General features: G+C 45.1%; 1 protein-coding gene across 1 annotated transcript; it reads right to left on the bottom strand.

Moving 5' to 3' along the window:
* Positions 1 to 36: 36 nt before the first annotated feature.
* On the bottom strand, positions 37 to 16,189 carry RFC5 (replication factor C subunit 5). Its single transcript, XM_072600312.1, has 11 exons — positions 15,964 to 16,189; positions 10,894 to 10,958; positions 10,509 to 10,645; positions 9,318 to 9,397; positions 8,371 to 8,444; positions 6,781 to 6,940; positions 6,088 to 6,169; positions 4,224 to 4,353; positions 3,193 to 3,270; positions 1,422 to 1,476; positions 37 to 396 (listed from the first exon to the last, which is right to left on the bottom strand). The coding sequence occupies exons 1-11, from the start codon at positions 16,029 to 16,031 to the stop codon at positions 300 to 302; spliced, it is 1,026 nt and encodes a 341-aa protein (XP_072456413.1). The 5' UTR covers positions 16,032 to 16,189; the 3' UTR covers positions 37 to 299.
* Between the last annotated feature and the right edge of the window lie 1,727 nt (positions 16,190 to 17,916).

A 17,916-nucleotide genomic window follows, 5' to 3' on the forward strand; every position in this document is an offset into this window, starting at 1 on the left:
GCCTTTCCTTTGTTGGTCGTACATTAAAGGTCAGTCTTAGAAAAGCACAAAATTTATTTCCAACCATAAACCCAACAACAATAAGTAAAGAGAGTATCACAGATTACACTTGAGATACAAACATCGTTCTCTGGGACAGCTCCAGATGGGGGCACACTTGGGAACTCTTCTTCTTTGATCAGAGCCCCAAGACATCAAAGAGGCCTTCACTAAGCTGGGCATGGGAACACCAAATGTCCTGTAAGTTCCTTATTGCCCACATGGGGAAAGTCAACACTGCCAGGACTTCTTGTCCATTTCTAGCTCTCTGCTACAATTAAGTCTCTGGTGACTTGAAAGGCAGCTATGAGGGAACTTAACTGAATCTTCTCACTTGTGCCAGCAGCGAGTCTGTGTCTACAACAAACCAAACATCAACAAGCCCATTAGAGATCTGACAGTCTGAGGCAAAGGATGCAAGGAAACATTCTTTGGTTAAAAACTCTACCTTGTGGCTGGGAAGCTTTACCCCTCCCCCTCAAGACAATGCAATGAAATGTCTGCCTTGTGAACCACTGAGCAGGACAAAACTTCGAGCCAATTCAATGGTTCTAAGGAACCATCTGAATGCAACTTGTTAGCTGCTCTTACTAAACTGGAAAGAGACAGGCGACAAAAGCATTCTGGTTATCTTATGTATTCAGTATGGAACCAGGAATTTCAAATGGGAACACTGGTCAGGGAGATGGTGATGGTGTATTTTAGTGATGCTGAATGTTGGTACATCATGGCCCCTTGTGAATGCTTTGCTATTACAGGAATCCAGCCAGAAACCTAAGTAAAAACTAATACCCACACTACAGTATAGGTAAAGTGACCCATCAACCCCCAGTAAATTAGATGAACTGTCCCTCCCCTATAGATGGATACAACTTGTTTATGTTTTACCACTACTTGCCTTCCTTGAAAGGAAGGACCTGAGGCTTCTGTTTATTTTGTCTCCCTAAGGAACACAGCTGGGTGGGCAGTTGCTAAGCCTTTGAATCCAAATCCCTTGAAATAGTTTGCCCACTTCTGAGGCCCATCACCAATTGTCCTCTGAAGTAGTTGTCTAAATCATCAAACGTGTTTGGAAAAAATGTGAGCCAGCCCCTTGAAGCCTTGGAGGCTACCACTGCCTAACATTTCCACTTGTCACTCATACAATTCACGTGATCTTTAAATGGGCCACTCATACCCTTAAATCTATTTCTCACTCAACCACACATAGAATACCTGAAGAAAGGTTAAGATAATCAAAAGCAGGTATATTGAAGTCTGGACTGTCAAGTTCAGAGAAAAAGATAAATCCAAAACGATACAAACGAATTAATTAAAAAAGGCTGAAGCAATGCAAAGAAGTAAAAGAATATAAAATTTAGTCAGACTTTGTGGATACTTACTCAATGTCTGCCATTCTGATCAGCAAATGTATTCGAACTGGAGGTGGAAAGTCAACTGAATGGAGAAAGAAACAATGAAGCAAATGCTTTACAGAGGATATATGAAGCGATATTTATTTGTGATTCTATGTGGATGGTTTTAAAACAAACATGTGCCACCTTACACTCAATTTATCTAAATGAAATTGGAATCACAATATGGGTATTCCGAATGGATAGTCAAAACAGACATCATTTCACCTCTGAATCCTCAGAGTGAGCCAACAGGATCTCCAGTGCACAAACAACTGCCCAGGCCTCTGTGGTGAAACTACTCTTCTAGACAGAGACTTTTATTCTCATTTTAGAAAGCTGGTTTGATCTTCATCAGAAGTGTCAAACTGATACTTCTAATAATCAGGTTAAAATGTAATTGGAAAATATTGCACCAAATAAAATACAATAGAACAAAGATAATGTTAACATGGTTTTCTAAGTCACTGTGCTTCCCTGGGGATCCTTCTGTATGCTTTACTGGCCCCATTTCTAATCGAGTTTGATACTACTGGTCTACTTGACTGCTAAAGTCCATTTCCAGCTCTCAAATTCTGTGCTTCTGTGACCATCAATGGTGGCAGACCAAAAAAGATCCATCCAGCAATACCACGAACTTGGTAGAGGTTAAATACAAGCTCAGAGAAATTTCATAACGTTAACACTGTCTTTTACATTAGGTTCTCCTGTCTACATTAGAATTTATTGGTTTTAAATACAAGAAACCCAATACCAGATGGGAAAAAGGTTGAGGCTTAGAAAGTACAGTCTGTGCATGTTGATAGCTGCTGAAATTGAATAAAGGACGCATTGCACCAAAAGACATTACCAGAGTCTCCTGATAAAAGATGAGAATTAAAACAGTTGTAGGTCAGCATCTTTGGTGAATCCTTGTGGCCATCCCACAAACAAGAGGAATGTGAGTTAGCCACTAGACAGCCAACCAAGTTCTTTTTCACTGTTCTAGATGTTTTTTCAAGTTAGCACCAAAAAAACCCCCAAAACAAAACCCTTAAAAAAACTCTTGGCTTGACCAAGAATTTTTCTTTTCTTAGCTTAGTGTGACACAAGGGCTTACAAAGAAAATGACTGTGATCACATCTTCAGAACTTCTACAATCAAATGAATGGGTGATTCCTGGGATGGGGATGGAAGCAGAAGGCAACGTTGGAAATGCCATTCAAAGGGGAGATCTGTTCTTCTGAAAACCATTCTCAGCAGTGAAGAGGCCTCGAAAAGGACCTGTCAATCAAGAGCTGACTGGCTTAGCCTGTTACATTAGGCTGCTGATGGTTACTTCCCAGTAAGGGATAAGGGAACAGTATCTGGTAATGAATTTCTTGGTGCTTAGTCCAAATTCCAGAAATCCTCATCTAAAGGGAAAATAATAAATCACTGTGGAATTTCCATTAAAATGTTTTTACTTAAAGAGAGTTTCTGTTTAGATGAGGATGCTATAGTAGTATCTTCTTCCCTTCTGTGAAGAAAGTATTTTTAGAAAGATTTTGGCATTGTGACACACCCCTGTAGGACAAACAAACCCTGCTGCTCTCCTTCCCCAAACTGTTCTGGACAAAGGGTTTCCTTGGATGAACTCTATTCTCAAGACTGCATTCCCAGCTGTGGTATCAGAGTAATGCTTCTGACATTTGCCTCTATGTCTCGATAAAGAACCATGTTCCCCTTCCTGCTTTTTCTACAATGTTTCCAAAGAAAGCAAGGAGAACACCCAAGTTACCTCGATGTACAAATAGGTGTATCTCTGTCAGAATGTCATGCAGTGCCAAACCCTTCAGGGTCTTCAGTTCCATGATATCTGGAAAGGAGACTCGGTCAAGGGAAACAGAATCAGATCTATGGCAAATCCAAGCAAGTAATTTTGAGCACACTGATTATGGAAACAAGACTGCACACCCTGAGCTTTATGGTGAGCTTTTAATCCTTTGGCCTGCATACATTTCAAGATAGGCAGCTAGGCCCCTGTTATTATTTATTTTAAAAAATTATCTTTTTTTGTATCACCTGCATTTAGGAATGTATCTCTCCCCTGCTCCCAGAAAGCAATCCTTTATAACAAATAAAAAGAATGTTCAGCAAAGCTAGGCATATGGAACAAGTCTGATGTGACATACAGTGTTCCCCACCCCTAGTTGTGTCTCCCTTTCCCCATCTTTTTTTTTTTGGTGAGGCAATCAGGGTTGAACGGTGACTTGCCAGAGGCACACAGCTAAGAGGTGTCATATGTCTGAAGGTGGATTTGCATTTGGGTCCTCTTGACTCCAGAACAAGTGCTCTAACCACTGTGCAACTTAGCTGCCCCCCCCCCCCCCCCCCCCCCGTCTCCCCCTTTTTGAAGAAGCAGAGAGAGGTGCCTTCTCTGATTTGTTCTTTGGGAGCCCCTACTATATTGAAAACATCTTTATTTCATTTAATTAGCTTCCCAAAAAGAACAGTTCCCTTGTCACTCTGCTGGACAGAACAAAACTATCTAAGAGGTTTCAGAATATATCTGCCTACTCTTTAATGATGCTAGAGTAATACTGTGTCTGCTCCAATTGTGCCCTTGGGACATCAATGCCTCCCTGTACAGCCAAAGTACTTCCAATATAAACTACTACCCCTTAGTCCCTATCACAGCAGCGACTCCATCTCAGCTGGGAAGAGCTACAGCCTGGAACCTATAAGGCTGTCACTTGGTGTCAAATTCTAAAGAGGATAAACCTGCAGTGGTCTCTCCTGAGGCTCCCAGGTGAGCTCAGCAAAGGATACTCCTGTATGCAGTGGTAAAGTCCTGGTTCAGCATCCAGTCAAGAATGTTGGCGATGTCAGACTTGAGTGGGTGTCCTGTACAGGTGTACACTGTCTCCTCGGTCACCTTCCCAAAGGCCATATTGGTGCTCTGCACAGGAGAAAGAGAACTGATCACAACAGGCATCACACTGCAGACAAGTCAAGAGGAAGCCTGCTGGGGTCACTAAGATGCTACTTGGGATCCAAGCCAAACTCTACTCTCCCAAAACCTGACACCATGAGAGTTCCCTACTACGAATGGGACTCTTACGTCCCCTCTAATCAGAGAGCACACTTGGCTCCTCATGGTTTTGGCAGCATATTTGAAAAAAAATTGTAATTGAAGGAAATGCTAAATTTTCTGCTAGAGATTAGAGAAAATAATTTTTTTTTCCATCTGGGTTCACAGACTATCCACACCTAAACCCCTTCCCTGCCCCCTGGAGTCTATGTCCTGGGGTTGTGTGGATCCCACATTAAGAAGCCCTCCTATGGACAATATGGAATATAGAGGCAGAAAGACCCAGGTTCAAATCCTGCCTCAGATGCTGTGTGATTGGACAAGGCTCATAACCTCCCCGGGTCTTAGACTCTTCATCTACAAAATGAGGGATTTGGAATCAACAGCCTCTAAGATCCTTTCCAGTTTGAAATCTGTGAGCCTCTGAATGGTTTAGCCAGATCCATATCTGAAGAGCATTTTGGCAACTGTGTGATGGGTGATTTGGGGAAGATTAAAGACAGAGATTAGCTAGGAAGCTGTGAAAACAATGCAGACTCAAGGCCATGTGGGCCGGTGTAGGGTAAATGGTGGGGTTAGGGTAAATGGTGGGTCGAGGAAGAGTTAAATATCTTCCCTGCCCATTAATAGGCCTCAGACACCTTTTGTTAATTTCTAATGAGGTACAAGGTCAGGAGGGTGTGCCCTCCAGCCCTGAAAAGTGTATATATACTCCCAGGGAGGTTTTGCTTTGGGGCTTATTTTCTGGAAGGTTCATGTGCCAGAGGAGACTCCGGGCAGCCGTTTTAAGGACCCCCCTGACTTTGAAAACCCAGATGTTGGTGCTTCTCTCTGGTCATGATGCATGTATTGTCTATGGTCAGACAGCTGGAAGCCCTGTCTGCTGCTCTTTCTGTTTGTATTTTCTCTCAAGTTCAGGGTGCTGACTTTTACCCCTGAATTAAGTGAATGATTTATGTGCTTGATTAAAATAGATTGTTGACCCCTCAAAAGTTGCTTTCCTTTTAGAAAAGCAGATCTAAGAACCTGTACACTAGGCCCTCCTGTGTATGCCAGGGCCCTTGCTGTTAACAGCCTGAACCAGGGGGTGGCTTTGAGCATAAAGAAGGGGATTGTTCACATAGAATGGACAGGATTTTCTAACCAAATGCACAAGGAAGGAGGAGATAAGGTGTTACCAAGGCTTTAGACCTGAGGGACTTAGCTGATCCTGATCTAATCAAGCTGGGAGAATGAGTGGGTCTTGGGGAAAAGAGGCTGAGTGTGAGATTTCTGCCTGTGGGACACTGAATGGAAAACCTTCATCAGGCTGGTAGAGTCATAAGACTCTTAAAGGACACAGAGAAGTCGAGTGGGTGATGCTGGGCCATCTGGCTGCAGAGCTGGCTTCCCAGAGGCCATGACTGGAGCAACAGGCCCAGGGCAGCCCTCTGGGGGCCTGACTTCCAAGCAGCTTCTCCCTCACACTTCATGGGGAGTCTCGACCATCATTTCATTTTGGGGGTTCCTGATCTCACGGACAAGCTGTGCTGCTGCCTCTTCCCTCCCTGGGGAACTCATTGCAAGGCAATGTTTAGAACGTAGCTCGAAGTCCAACCATACCTGCAAAATGTTCAGGGCCCTTCGCATATCACCACTGGAAAGGGTGACCAGCGATTTCATTCCATCTTCACTTATATCAACACTAAAAGAAAGAAGCAACAGAGATTTAAAGTTCCCACAATAGAGCAAAAGTTTCCCAAGGGAGAAAGGTTGATTTTAGGATCCCCAAATGCAGTCTCCAGGCCTGACTGAGAAACACTGCTGACTTTTCTAGTCTCAGGCTTGCTTAAGTACTAACAACCCACTCGGTCAACAAAGATCATCTGAATGCTCAGAACCAGGCACTGGCTACCTCTGTTGGACAAGACCAGTCAGCTGACGGTCTCCAGACGTCATAACATCACACATCTCAAGCTAAAAGAGTATGAGAACTTTTCCAATCCAAGTCCCTCATTCAGGAAGAGGAATCTGAGGCCCAGAGAGGTTGAATCACTGGCCCGAGGTGGCAGAGCTGAGATGAACATGCTTCCTCAGCATGTGATTCCAGAGGATACTGCATCTCAGAAACTTCCCTTCTAGTCATGAAGATCTAGAGAAATCTCCAGCGGAAAGGATAGAACTAGCCACATGTATCCTCTAATGACAAAAGGAGAATACCAGGAAGTCAGAAGGGTATCCAAGGAAGAGGAAGGTAGCCAATGGCTGTGCCAAGCGCACTCCATCTACTTCCTTCCAAGCCTCCTTTGTACTCACTTCTCTTCTTCTATGACGTGCTCCAGGCGGGGAATCATCAGCTCAGGAGTCAAGGGGCCAAATCGGAACCTTGTACATCGAGACTGCAAAGCAGGGATGATCTTTGACAGATAATTACAGATGAGGCAAAACCTGGTGTTCTCTGTGAACTTCTCAATCACTGGAAAGAGAGGTTAAAAACACACAAAATTCCTATCCAATCTCCTCAGGATGAAATGAGTTAAGGACGGACAGAGACCTCAGGATTCATGTTCTAAGGGCTACAGGGTTCTGGACTTCCATGTCATGGGAAGGATCCAAAGAAGGAAAAAGAACAGGGATCACGCCACTGCACTGTAAGGCTGAATGCAAGATGGCAAAAGTGCAGGAGGGAACGCAGGCTCAGAGCTGATGGGCCTTGTGGGTGCCACCTTCCCAGGACAAGGCCAGCCATAACCGGCTTTCATTTGGTCACTCCTCTAGAAGTAGACAAAGAGCTCCTTGAAAACAGAGATCATTCCCCACCACTCTTTGGATTCCCAGAGTCCAGTCCTATGCCCATCCCTTAATGAACAGTTGTTGACTGACTCTACCATGGCTTCCCAAACATGAAGTCTGATGAACTCAGCCTACATGAAAGTTATCCCCACTGCCACTTCTGCAGTTGTGATAATGTAGCCCCCTCTGTCCCATGCCTCCCAACTAAAACTCCAAGTCAGAGCAGAGAGAAGGTGTCACAGCAAGACTTCACAGCGGGGGGCTTTCAACCTGGTCTAGAAAACCCTAAAAGGTTCTCAGAGGAGATGACTCAGATTGTAGGACCTGCAAGCCTAAGCTCATGCGCTTGATGTTCTGGCATTGGTGTCTGCCCAGGCTGGAAGTTACTCCACAGCCAGATGCCAAGGAAAAGCTGCCAAAAACTTCTCAGGCTGGAGGAGATTCCAGGACCAGGAGGAATTAGCCTCTTCATAAGCCTGTACTGTAATTCACACACTCCCACTGAAACTTCTGAAAAGACCAGATCTCTCACAGGACAACAGTTCAGAATCTTAAAAGAAGACAGATTGCTAATAAATACTCTTCTAGAGGAAATCAGCCAATTAGTTTTGTGAAGAGGGAGAAGAGGTCACCTCATGCAAAGCATGTATCTGTCAGACAGTGAAGAAGAAAACTGTTTTCTAAGAGTTCCTACGTACAACTTGTGAATTACTCCCTGTCAATATTTTGTACCTCAGAAACCCAGGAGTAGAAAGATCACTCTAATAGCTCAGGAATGAAGGATTACCCCTTACCCCCAACAAAAAGCCTTCTTGGAATTTGTATAAACTCATAGCACCACAATCAAACCTGGCTCAAGAGGCTGAAGGAGACAGTGCCTGGTCAAGCATGAATCCCCAATACCATCAGCACTACCAATCTTAGCCACTGGTAGGACTCCTTTCAAACTTCACTATCACCTTGCTATTGAAAATGAACAGAAAAATCTGGATTTCACAATGATCCCAGGTACCTTGCTGTGGCCAACCATGACAGAACTTCCATTCCATTAATGAAGAACACGTAAGAAATAGGGAATTTAGTTAATGGGAAACAATCAATAGCTCCTCTCACCTCTTCTCAAGGCATTCTGAGCATCCTGGGTCATGGCATCTGCCTCATCCAATATCACAAGTTTAAAACCTTTCCTAGTTATAAAAAAAATCATAAAGCTTTTAAGAATTTCATCAATATTCTTTCATGTCTTGGCCACGCAGGGAACCCCACCTCTAAGGAATGGCGGGAAAACAATAAGCTGAAGCCTGCTCCAGGAAAGTGGCCCAACTTCAGTTAAACAAAGGCAGCCTGCCACCAGAGAGGAGACTGGGTGAAGACATGTGGAGGCCGTTCACAGAATCTTCAGCCCTTTAGCAGCAAGGAACCAACTACTTCCTTAGCAGCTGCAGGAGCTCCACAACCCTTCTGTCCAGGAGCTCTTGCTTCTCAGTGCCCAGCCTCCCAGAATGGGTTTCCTCCCTTGGCCATGCACTAGGACAAGGGTGGGGAACCTGCGGCCTTAAGGTCCCAACCCTGAGCTGGGACCTCCCACCTTCCCCAACTCTTTTATGTTCTACATTTGTCCCACTACTTGTCCTAAGGGGGTGGCCTCTTTTTTTCAAGCTGTACATACATAGGTCTTTTATTCTTTTTTCTTTGCCTTTCTAAATGTCATGCTAAGCTAATTTTTCCCAGCCTTCAGCCATATGATAAATCTCAGTACAGATGCAACCTTCCCTAGCTCAACAATAAAAACAGGTGATTATCTCTTCAAGAATTTGTTAATACAGGCCTTGACTGAATTGTATTTTTAAATGTTATGCAAAATTTTCCTTGGAAAATGTTTTTGGAATGCCACATCTACTATCTACCATCCAGTCTCCTTGACATCATGTTTCTTTTATGTGGCTAAATTTTACTAAGTTATTTGATGTTTATAAAATGGTAAAAGAAGTGGTAATAAACTGGACTTTCTCTTCATTGTTAAAAATCCTCAGGGAGAAAATGTACCCAAGAGTTCTTACTTAAATATTGTCCTTGTGCTGGCAAAGCTCAGGATTGGTCCACGTACAATATCTATTCCTCGATCATCAGAAGCATTGAGCTAAAGGAGAAAATTTTCATCAGAATCACACGGTGGACAGAGGACTGCACCTATTGCATGCAAACATTTGGTTTTAAGAAAGCCTTCCTTAATTCCTTCCAATAGGATCGAACTCTCCAGGTCTAGAATACTGAGAAAAAAAAGCACTATAAATTACAAAGCACCCTTGCCAATGACTGGGCAGTATTCTCTGACAATTATATCTCTTTCTTCTCATTCTCACTGAGAGGATAAGCATATTCATCTAAGTTAAAGGAACAATTAGTCGCCTGGTCATCCTGGATAGCAAAGCAGGAACAATGATGCTACAGAGAATATTTTCATAAGTTGAAGAATTTTTACAAGATTAAAATGCAAAGAATGGTAACATTGGCATGACCATAACATCAACACTGTTTCTGAATGGCCAAACAAAGAATGAAATGTAACCTCGTAGAATATAACTATATATAAAGCCCAAAGTCTTGAGAGATTTGTAACTGGCTCCAGGGAGAAGTTGACAAACAATGTGGCCAAGTCCAGTCAGAAGGGTGTTCTATTAACTAGGACTAACTTACACGCATATGATACCACTGTCAGAAGTAAACCTGGAAATGCCTCATAACAAATTTGATCTCAGGCTATTAATTGGGCCCAGGTGGATTACTTATCTTTCTTTTTTTTGGAGGCATTAAGTGACTTGCCCAGGGTCACCCCACTATTAAGTATCTGAGGCTGGATTTGAACTTGGAGTCCTCCTGACTCCAAGGCCAGTGCTCTATCCACTGCACCACCTAGCTGCCCCTTTATGTGGCTTACTTTTCAAAGAAAAATAAAACAAGCTATTGTGTTACTGAAGACCTGAAGATAAATTGAATATCTTGGTTAATTCCATAGCCATACCAAGAGCCACATAGAAGATAGTGTCCGAAGTCTTACTGTACTTAAGAGTCAAAAAGACCTGGGTTCAAATACTAACTTAGACCCTTTCTAGGTTTTGTAACCAAGCCTTTTAAACTCTGAGCCCCCACTGCTTCTTCTATAAAATAGGATTAATGACAGTCGGAGACCCACTTCACGGAGTTACAGACTCAAATGTAAATGTGGAACTCTACAGTAAGGGAGAACTCACCTCCAAGACCATAGAGTTGAACTCTTTGTTTTTGTAGAGTTGTTTGGCACAGGCCAAGATGGTGGATGTCTTTCCTGTCCCAGGGGGGCCATAGAGAAGCAGATGTGGCAGTCGATCTTCACTGATAAATTTTTGGACTGAAGATGGAGAAGAGAGGGAACATCAAATTTGGCACATCTACCTCCTGATGTAGGGAGCTTCTCTAGCCCATTCCCAGGATATGGAAATCTTAGGGCATATTCTAAGATGACAAATTAAATTACATTAAAAATACTGTTATGCCACCATTGGAAAGACAACAGTAGGACATTCAGGTCCTTCAAATGGGAGGACAAGGGTTATTAATTACCTCTAAATCTATGATTCTGAAACACATGACACTTACTGGTGCTCAGGATATCCTGATGAGAGATTAGGTCATTCAGTGTCTGTGGTCGATACTTTTCAACCCTGAAATAAGAATTTCCATACATATTACAATATAAAATATTGACAAAAAGACTTTAGTATAAGCAAGAGTTTAAAATCTACTGTGTTCCCACTAAGAATCCTCATGCATTCTAAATTATTTGTAGAACATGTACTACTACCTGTGAGGCTCTGGCTGTGCATGCAGAGGATTTTACCCATATCTGTTTGTTCCCAAAGATGAGACAGGCCAGGGCCAATGTGGTTCAATAAGTACTAACAATGGATTCCAAACCCCACCTGTGGCACAACTACCCTTGTGACTTTGGGCTTATCCTCTCTAGGTCCATTTTCTCATGTGTACAATAAGGAGTTTAGACTAGATGGTTTCTGAGGTCCCTTCTGGCTCTAGGTACACAGATCTTTCTTGATGAAGCACAATGACTAATTCCCTCAAACTGAATTCAATATAACAAATATTCATTAAGTTCCTATGTGCAATGCACTGTGCTGGGGCTACCAAGAAAAGAACTCCTCCTCGTCCATATGGAGCTCACAGCTGATGGGCAAGATCACTGTGCTGAAGCATCTGGACTATCACATGGGAGGGAAAAGGTCATGCAGAGTTACGGACATGCCCATAGGAAAAATAAAGTCATGAAAGGCTTCCTGAGAGGTGGTTGGGGGGTGGATGAGCACCTGAGCTGGGCCTCGCAGTAAGCTAAGAACACAGAGGGGAGGAGGGACTGAAGTCTACAAATAGTACTTGGAGAGCCATGTCTGGCAAACTACAAATACGTCAAGTTGGCTGGAATTTTGTGAAGGCAGGCTGGAGCAGACTATGGAGGGCAGGGGTGGGGAACCCTAGGTCCTGAGGACACATGTGGCCCTCTAGGTGCTCAAGTGCGGCCGTTTGGCTGAATCCAAACTTCACAGAACATATCCCTTGATGTAGGAACTTGAATTCCAAGTCAAGTGTTATTACTTTACCCTATAGGCAAGAGCAAGAGAAGACAACAGCCAGATGCATTCTTCAGGAAGATTGTTTTGTCAGCTGTGTGAGGAATGGATCAGAGAAAGGAGACTGAAAACAGAGGCTACAGCCACAGCCCAAGTGGCCATGTGACCCACAGTCTTACTATCACTGACAGATAGGAGATAAATTACTGAAAGGAGGTCACAAGTTGGGATAAAGTATTTGGTGTTAAAGAACTGTATTCTCCTCTCCTCAACTTTTCTCTTGAGCCTAGGATTCCTTTTGAGCCTTTAGTTACAGGGTTATTCCTTCTCTGTGTGGACTGTGAACTCCTGCTTTGGGTCTGGTTTGTTGTTGGAGGAATCAGGATATTTAGCTCAGAGAAGATGGAGTGGGGACACAGCAGCCTGTGTCTAAGTATCTCAAGGACCCTCCTGGGGAAAAGGATCTTTGTGCCCAGCCCCACAGGGCAGAACTGGCAGCAGAGGGGAAAACTGCAAAAAAGGCAGATTGAGGTTTGATTCAAAGACTTTGAAGAATCAGAGCTATCCCAAAGGAGAACGGGTCACCTAAGGAGGAAGCAGATTCTCTTTTATGTTGTTATTTTCCAAGAGCACCAGTGACGTGACAGGTGATGTCTTGGCTCATGGGCAAACTGGATTTCAGTGAGGCAGAGCTGCACAAAGTCCTCACCCTCGCTCTCTTCCAGAGTCATTGAAGTCCAGTGGCAGGCAATTACCCATCCTGCTGGGGAAAGTCTTCACCTGCTTGAGGTAGACACCCCCCTAACTCACCGATGGGTTTGAGGCCTATCAGTTATCCTCAACCTGATGCAGCCCACCTGCTTAGACAGTTTTACCAGGGTGTGGCTCTGTGTATGCTACAGCATCTTGGAGTCACAGGTGAGAGTTGAGATGGATGGACACTCAGAGGGCTAGTCTTCCCTGAATACCCCCATACACCCCATTCCCCTTTTATAGAGGGGAGGGGAAGGAAAGGAGGAATTAAAGAAGAGAATGAGGGAGGATATTAAAGGATTCTGAGATGGAGAGAAGAGGGAGCTCCTTCTTCTAGGGAGTAAATGGCTTCTTTCAGTAAAGTAGGAGGTGTGAGGGTTGAGGGAGGAGGCAATATTAGAGTTCTGAGGACAGAAAAGCTTTGTAAAACCCACTCTGAAGAGTGAGAGAGAGAACTGACTGTGGACTGGGAGTAAAATGATAGTCTAGTTGCAGGAGGGAGGATACCATTGGGATTAGATAACATACATTTACCCAACATGGCTGGATGTGACTCTGTCCTGGTTTGTTCAGCAGGATGCCAGTGGGAAGTCAGGAGGCAGAGAACAGGAAAGATCCAGGGTTACTGTTTGGCAAGATAGGGGCAGCAACAGAGGCAGCTAGGGCTCAGTGGACAGAGTGGTGAGACTGGGGTCAGGAAGACCTACCTGAATTCAAACCTTACCTCAGACACTAGTGGTCTGATCCTGGACAAGTTTTATTGTAAAACGGAGATTACAACAATACCTACTGATCCAGGGTTGTTGTAAGGATTGAATGAGATAATATTTGTAATATACCTGACACACAGCCAAGTGCTTAATAAATCCTCCTTTTCTTCTAACAGGACAAAAGTGCAAGAGATTCAAGAGCAGAGGAAGGCTTGTAACTGAACTGACTAACTAAAGATCAAAATTGGGAAGGGAAGTGGAGCTGGAATGGGGTGACGGCCTGGGAAAGTGCACTGTGGGGGTCATGGGAAATATGAAGAAGAGGCTTAGGGAGATAAGTTATGATTAGAGAATGGAATTTTACAATTTTTATCGTGCATATGCAGCCTTGTATATGTACCATTCCATACCACTCTTCCACCTCTGCAAAGAAGGGAGGGAGAAATATTTTCTCAACTCTTCTCCAAGGTAACACTTAATCATTATAAACTAAAAAGTATTCAGCTTTTTTGGGGGCGGGAGAAGTTCTGTTTATTTTGTGCATTCATTAAGAGCTTGTTAAATGCCAGGAACTAAATCTAGCAGAAGAGACAAAAATGGCAAAGACAGAAGCAGTTCATGCCCCCAAAGAGCTTACCTCAGGGCACAGGAGACAATGTGTACACATAAACTGATACAAAATTACATAAAATAAACACAAGGTAATTTTGGGGATGAAAGGGGGAAGCACTAGAAGTTGTGGGGGATCAAGAAAGACCCTGTCTGTAGCAGGAGAGCCCACCTGGCTGAGTTATGGAGGAGGCTGGGGATTCTGAGGGATGGAGGTGAAGGAATGCACTGTAGGCTTGGGTACAACTAGTTCAAAGGTTGGGGGATGGAAAATCATGTGTGAAGGACATTAATTAGGTCAGTATGACTGGATTGCATAAAGGGGAAAAGCAGTATACCAAGTCTGAAAAGAGAGGCTGTGAAGAGCTTTAAGTGCTAATCTAAGAAGTTGGCATTGGATTTTGGAGGCAAAAGGGCCCCCCTGGAGCCCTACGAGCAAAAGCATGACACTGTGAGATAGAGGCTTTGGGAAGATCACATTGGCATCTGGGGGCAATGTGGGCTGACTGTGAGGAATCTGAAATGGGGTTGAGGGTAGGGAATGAGGAAGCTTCAGCACATGTCTAGGTGAGAGTTGTTGGGGGTGGAAGCAGAGACAGGACATGCAGTGGAGGTAAGGCTGACTAGACTCGGGAGTAGGTGGGACATGCAGTCATTGAACTTTCTTGATTCTGCTTACTTTACTCACAAGAACACCTACATCTTTCCAACCTCCTCTAAATTCTTCCTATTGTTTCTTATTAGTGCCTCTGTCTTTCAGCAGACCCTCCAACACTGACGATGCTATCATCTTGGCCAATCTCTGGGTGTGAGATAGAACCACAACATCTTGATTTACAATTTTACTTTTAGTGGATTTGGAATAACCTAACTCCTTCATTTTATGGAAAAGGAAAATACCCAGTCAGGAGATGGTAGTATCTTTCTATGATGGGTGAGTGCCACTGGATCTGAGTATGTAGGTAAAGGGCAGTAAGGTGAAAGGAGACTAGAAAGGCAGGAAGAGTCTAGGACTGGAGACAGGTAGATCCACTAGCAGGCTATTACAACAGTCCAGATATGAGCTGATGAGGGTCGCCACCAGAGTGACAGCAGGAGATAGAGTGATACAGAAGAGGGCATATTTGAAAGATGCTGGAGGTGAAAATGACCAGAGATGTTACAAAGGTGAAATGGACAGATGCTGCAGTGGTGAAACTACCAGAGATGTTGCAAAAGTGAAATGGACAAGAGATGCTGCAGAGGTGAAACTGACAGGCCATGGTACCAAACTGGATCCGGGGGGTGATAGTGAGGAGACCAGGATGACTCCTAGGTTGTGGGTCTGCAGGACTGGGAGAATGGTAGCACCCTTGAAGGTCACAGGGAAGGTAGCAGGTAATGAGGAGAAAATAAGGAGTTCTGTTTTGGACATACTGAGTTTAAGATATCTGCCAGACAACCAGTTCCAGATGCTTGAGAAGCAGTTGGATATATGAGACTGGAGGTCAGTAGAGCGTTTGGGGCAGGAAAAGCAGATTTGAGAATCATCAGCATAGAAATGATAATTAAATCCAGGGGAGCTGATGAGGTCACCAAGTGAAGTGGTGCGGAAGGAGAACATAAAGAGGGTCCTGGACAGAGGGTGTGATCTGAAGGAAGATCCAGCCAAGTCCGAGGCTGAGAAGGACCAGTCAGATAAGGAGGAGGCCCAGAGAGGGGGGTTCCCTGAAAACCTACAGTGGAGACTGTCAAGGAGGGGGAGGGGCCAAGAGCGTCGAGCCCTAAACCGATGACCCTCCGTCACTTTCACTGTTCTCGGCCCTGACCTCACTCGGTGCTCTCTGGGATCGCCCCCACCTCTAACTCTAAGCCCCTACGTGTCCCTTCCCGGGCCTCGGTTTCCTCAACCGTCCTCTGGAATCGCCCTGGGTTCTGAACCCAGCCCCTTGCCCACCTAGGCGCAGTCCCACGCCCGGGTCTGTCTCCAGGCTGCGGGATCCCTGCCCCGCCCCGCCCCGGACGCGGCCCCCTACCAGGGCAGGTTCCTGCTTTTGGCCGCAGGCTGCTGCTGTGGCTGCTGCCGGACGGCCGGGGCCTCCATGGCGGCGCTGACCCTGAGCGGACCCACAGACCTAAGCGCAGCGGGAAATCGGCTAAAGCGCGGCCTGCATCTCCTTTCCCGCCACAGCTCGCGCGCGCGCGCATGCGCCGCCTCTGCTCTCGCGAGACTTGACCAGGCCACCGAGCCCGCCCGGCCCCTGCTATTTTTCTTCCCAGACACCCCTTCGGGAAGTTCGCCCCGCCCATTTCGGTTGCTAAGGCTGGGAGTGGGTTGCTAGGTAACCGCGAGGCTCGCGTCGTGCGCAGGCGCAGTCAGGCCGGGCCTGTCAGAGGCAGGGGCTGGGGACAGAGCATCTGGTCCTGCTGCGTGGCCAGGTCCGGAGAGGCTCGGGCGGAGAGTCTGTGGTAGGAAGGGAGAGCGAGGTCCGGCAAAGAGGGTGAGGGTGCAGGAAAAGCAGGGAGCAGCAGGGATGCATCAGGGGGACGCCGCATGAAAGGAGTCCACGTGTCTGCCTTCCTTCCTCCCTTCCTCCTTCCCTCCTCCCTTCCTCCTTCCCTCCTCCCTTCCTCCTTCCCTCCTCCCTCCCTCTCTTCCTCCTTCCCTCCTCCCTTCCTCCCTTCCCTCCTCCCTTCCTCCTTCCCTCCTCCCTTCCTCCTTCCCTCCTCCCTCCCTCTCTTCCTCCTTCCCTCCTCCCTTCCTTCCTTCTCTCTCTCTCTCTCTCTCTCTCTCTCTCTCTCTCTCTCTCTCTTTCTCTCCCTCTCTCTCTCTCTCCTCCTCTCTCCCTCCCTCCCTTCCCTCCTCCCTCCCTCCCTTCCCTCCTCCCTCCCTCTCTTCCTCCTTCCCTCCTCCCTCCCTCCCTTCCCTCCTCCCTTCCTTCCTTCCTTCTCTCTCTCTCTCTCTCTCTCTCTCTCTCCCCCTCCCTCCCTTTCTCCCTTCCCTTTTCCCTCTCTCCCTCCCTCCCTTCCCTCCTCCTTCCCTTCCTGAGGATATGGGGATATATGGGGATAATGACAGCACCCACCTCATAGAGTTGTGAGGATCAGAGGAAGTCATATTTACAAATGTACCTAGCACATAGTGGGTGCTTTAAAAATCTTTATTCTTTCATTTATTCATTCCCTCCTTCCATTATTAGTGCTTTTATTCATTAATCATTCACTCATTCATTTATTCCTTCCTTCACTCTTTCATTCATTTATTCATCCAACAAGTCGTAACTGCTCTGTGCCAGGCACTGTGCTAAGTCTTGGAGATATCAAGACAAGAAAGGAAAGAGTTTTGCTTTCAAAGAGCTAGCATTCTATTTTTTTTTTTGAGAGAGGATGCTTGGTTGTTCTATGTTTGCTTCCCCTATATCTAGTAATTAAGTCTTCTTGATTTTTACCTCCCCAATACCTCTTGCATTGTCTCCTTTTTTACTATTTTTATAGCCACCAGTAAGTCAGTCCAATACACAAGCATTTATCAGAGTCTTATAAGAGCCAGGCTCTGTGTTAAGCATTGGAGGTACAAAGAAAGGCAAAAACAGGAACACAGGGCCTTGCCCTCAAGGACCTCACCTTCTAAAGGGAGAGACAATGTACAAAAAATTGCACATACCATATATTTATTAATAACAATTAGTATTTCTATACCACTTTATACACGTTTCATTTTATCCTCAGTAGGTGCTATTATCATCTTCATTTTACAGATGAAGAAACTGAGGCAGACAGAGGTTAAATGACTTGCCCAGGGCCACACGGTTTGTAAATTTCTGAGGAAAGATAGGAACTCAGATCTTCCTGACTCCTCATCCAAGGTTCTATCCACTGTACCACCTAGCTGCCTCATATGTATTATAATTTGGAAGGATTCTATCTGGGGTGGAATCTGGTATTTCTGAGATTCCATCCCAGATGGAAGACTCTAGAAATGAATAGTT

This window comes from Notamacropus eugenii, chromosome 4, assembly GCF_028372415.1.
Source record: "Notamacropus eugenii isolate mMacEug1 chromosome 4, mMacEug1.pri_v2, whole genome shotgun sequence".
Taxonomy (NCBI): domain Eukaryota; kingdom Metazoa; phylum Chordata; class Mammalia; order Diprotodontia; family Macropodidae; genus Notamacropus; species Notamacropus eugenii.

Coding starts and splice junctions, on each gene's coding strand:
- RFC5 (XM_072600312.1), bottom strand. CDS start 16,031: ATGGAGGCCCCGGCCGTCCGGCAGCAGCCACAGCAGCAGCCTGCGGCC. Junction 3,271..4,223: donor CTTTACCACTGCATACAGGA/GTATCCTTTGCT, acceptor TCTCCTTTCCAG/ATATCATGGAACTGAAGACC. Junction 397..1,421: donor ATCAGAATGGCAGACATTGA/GTAAGTATCCAC, acceptor GGTTTGTTGTAG/ACACAGACTCGCTGCTGGCA.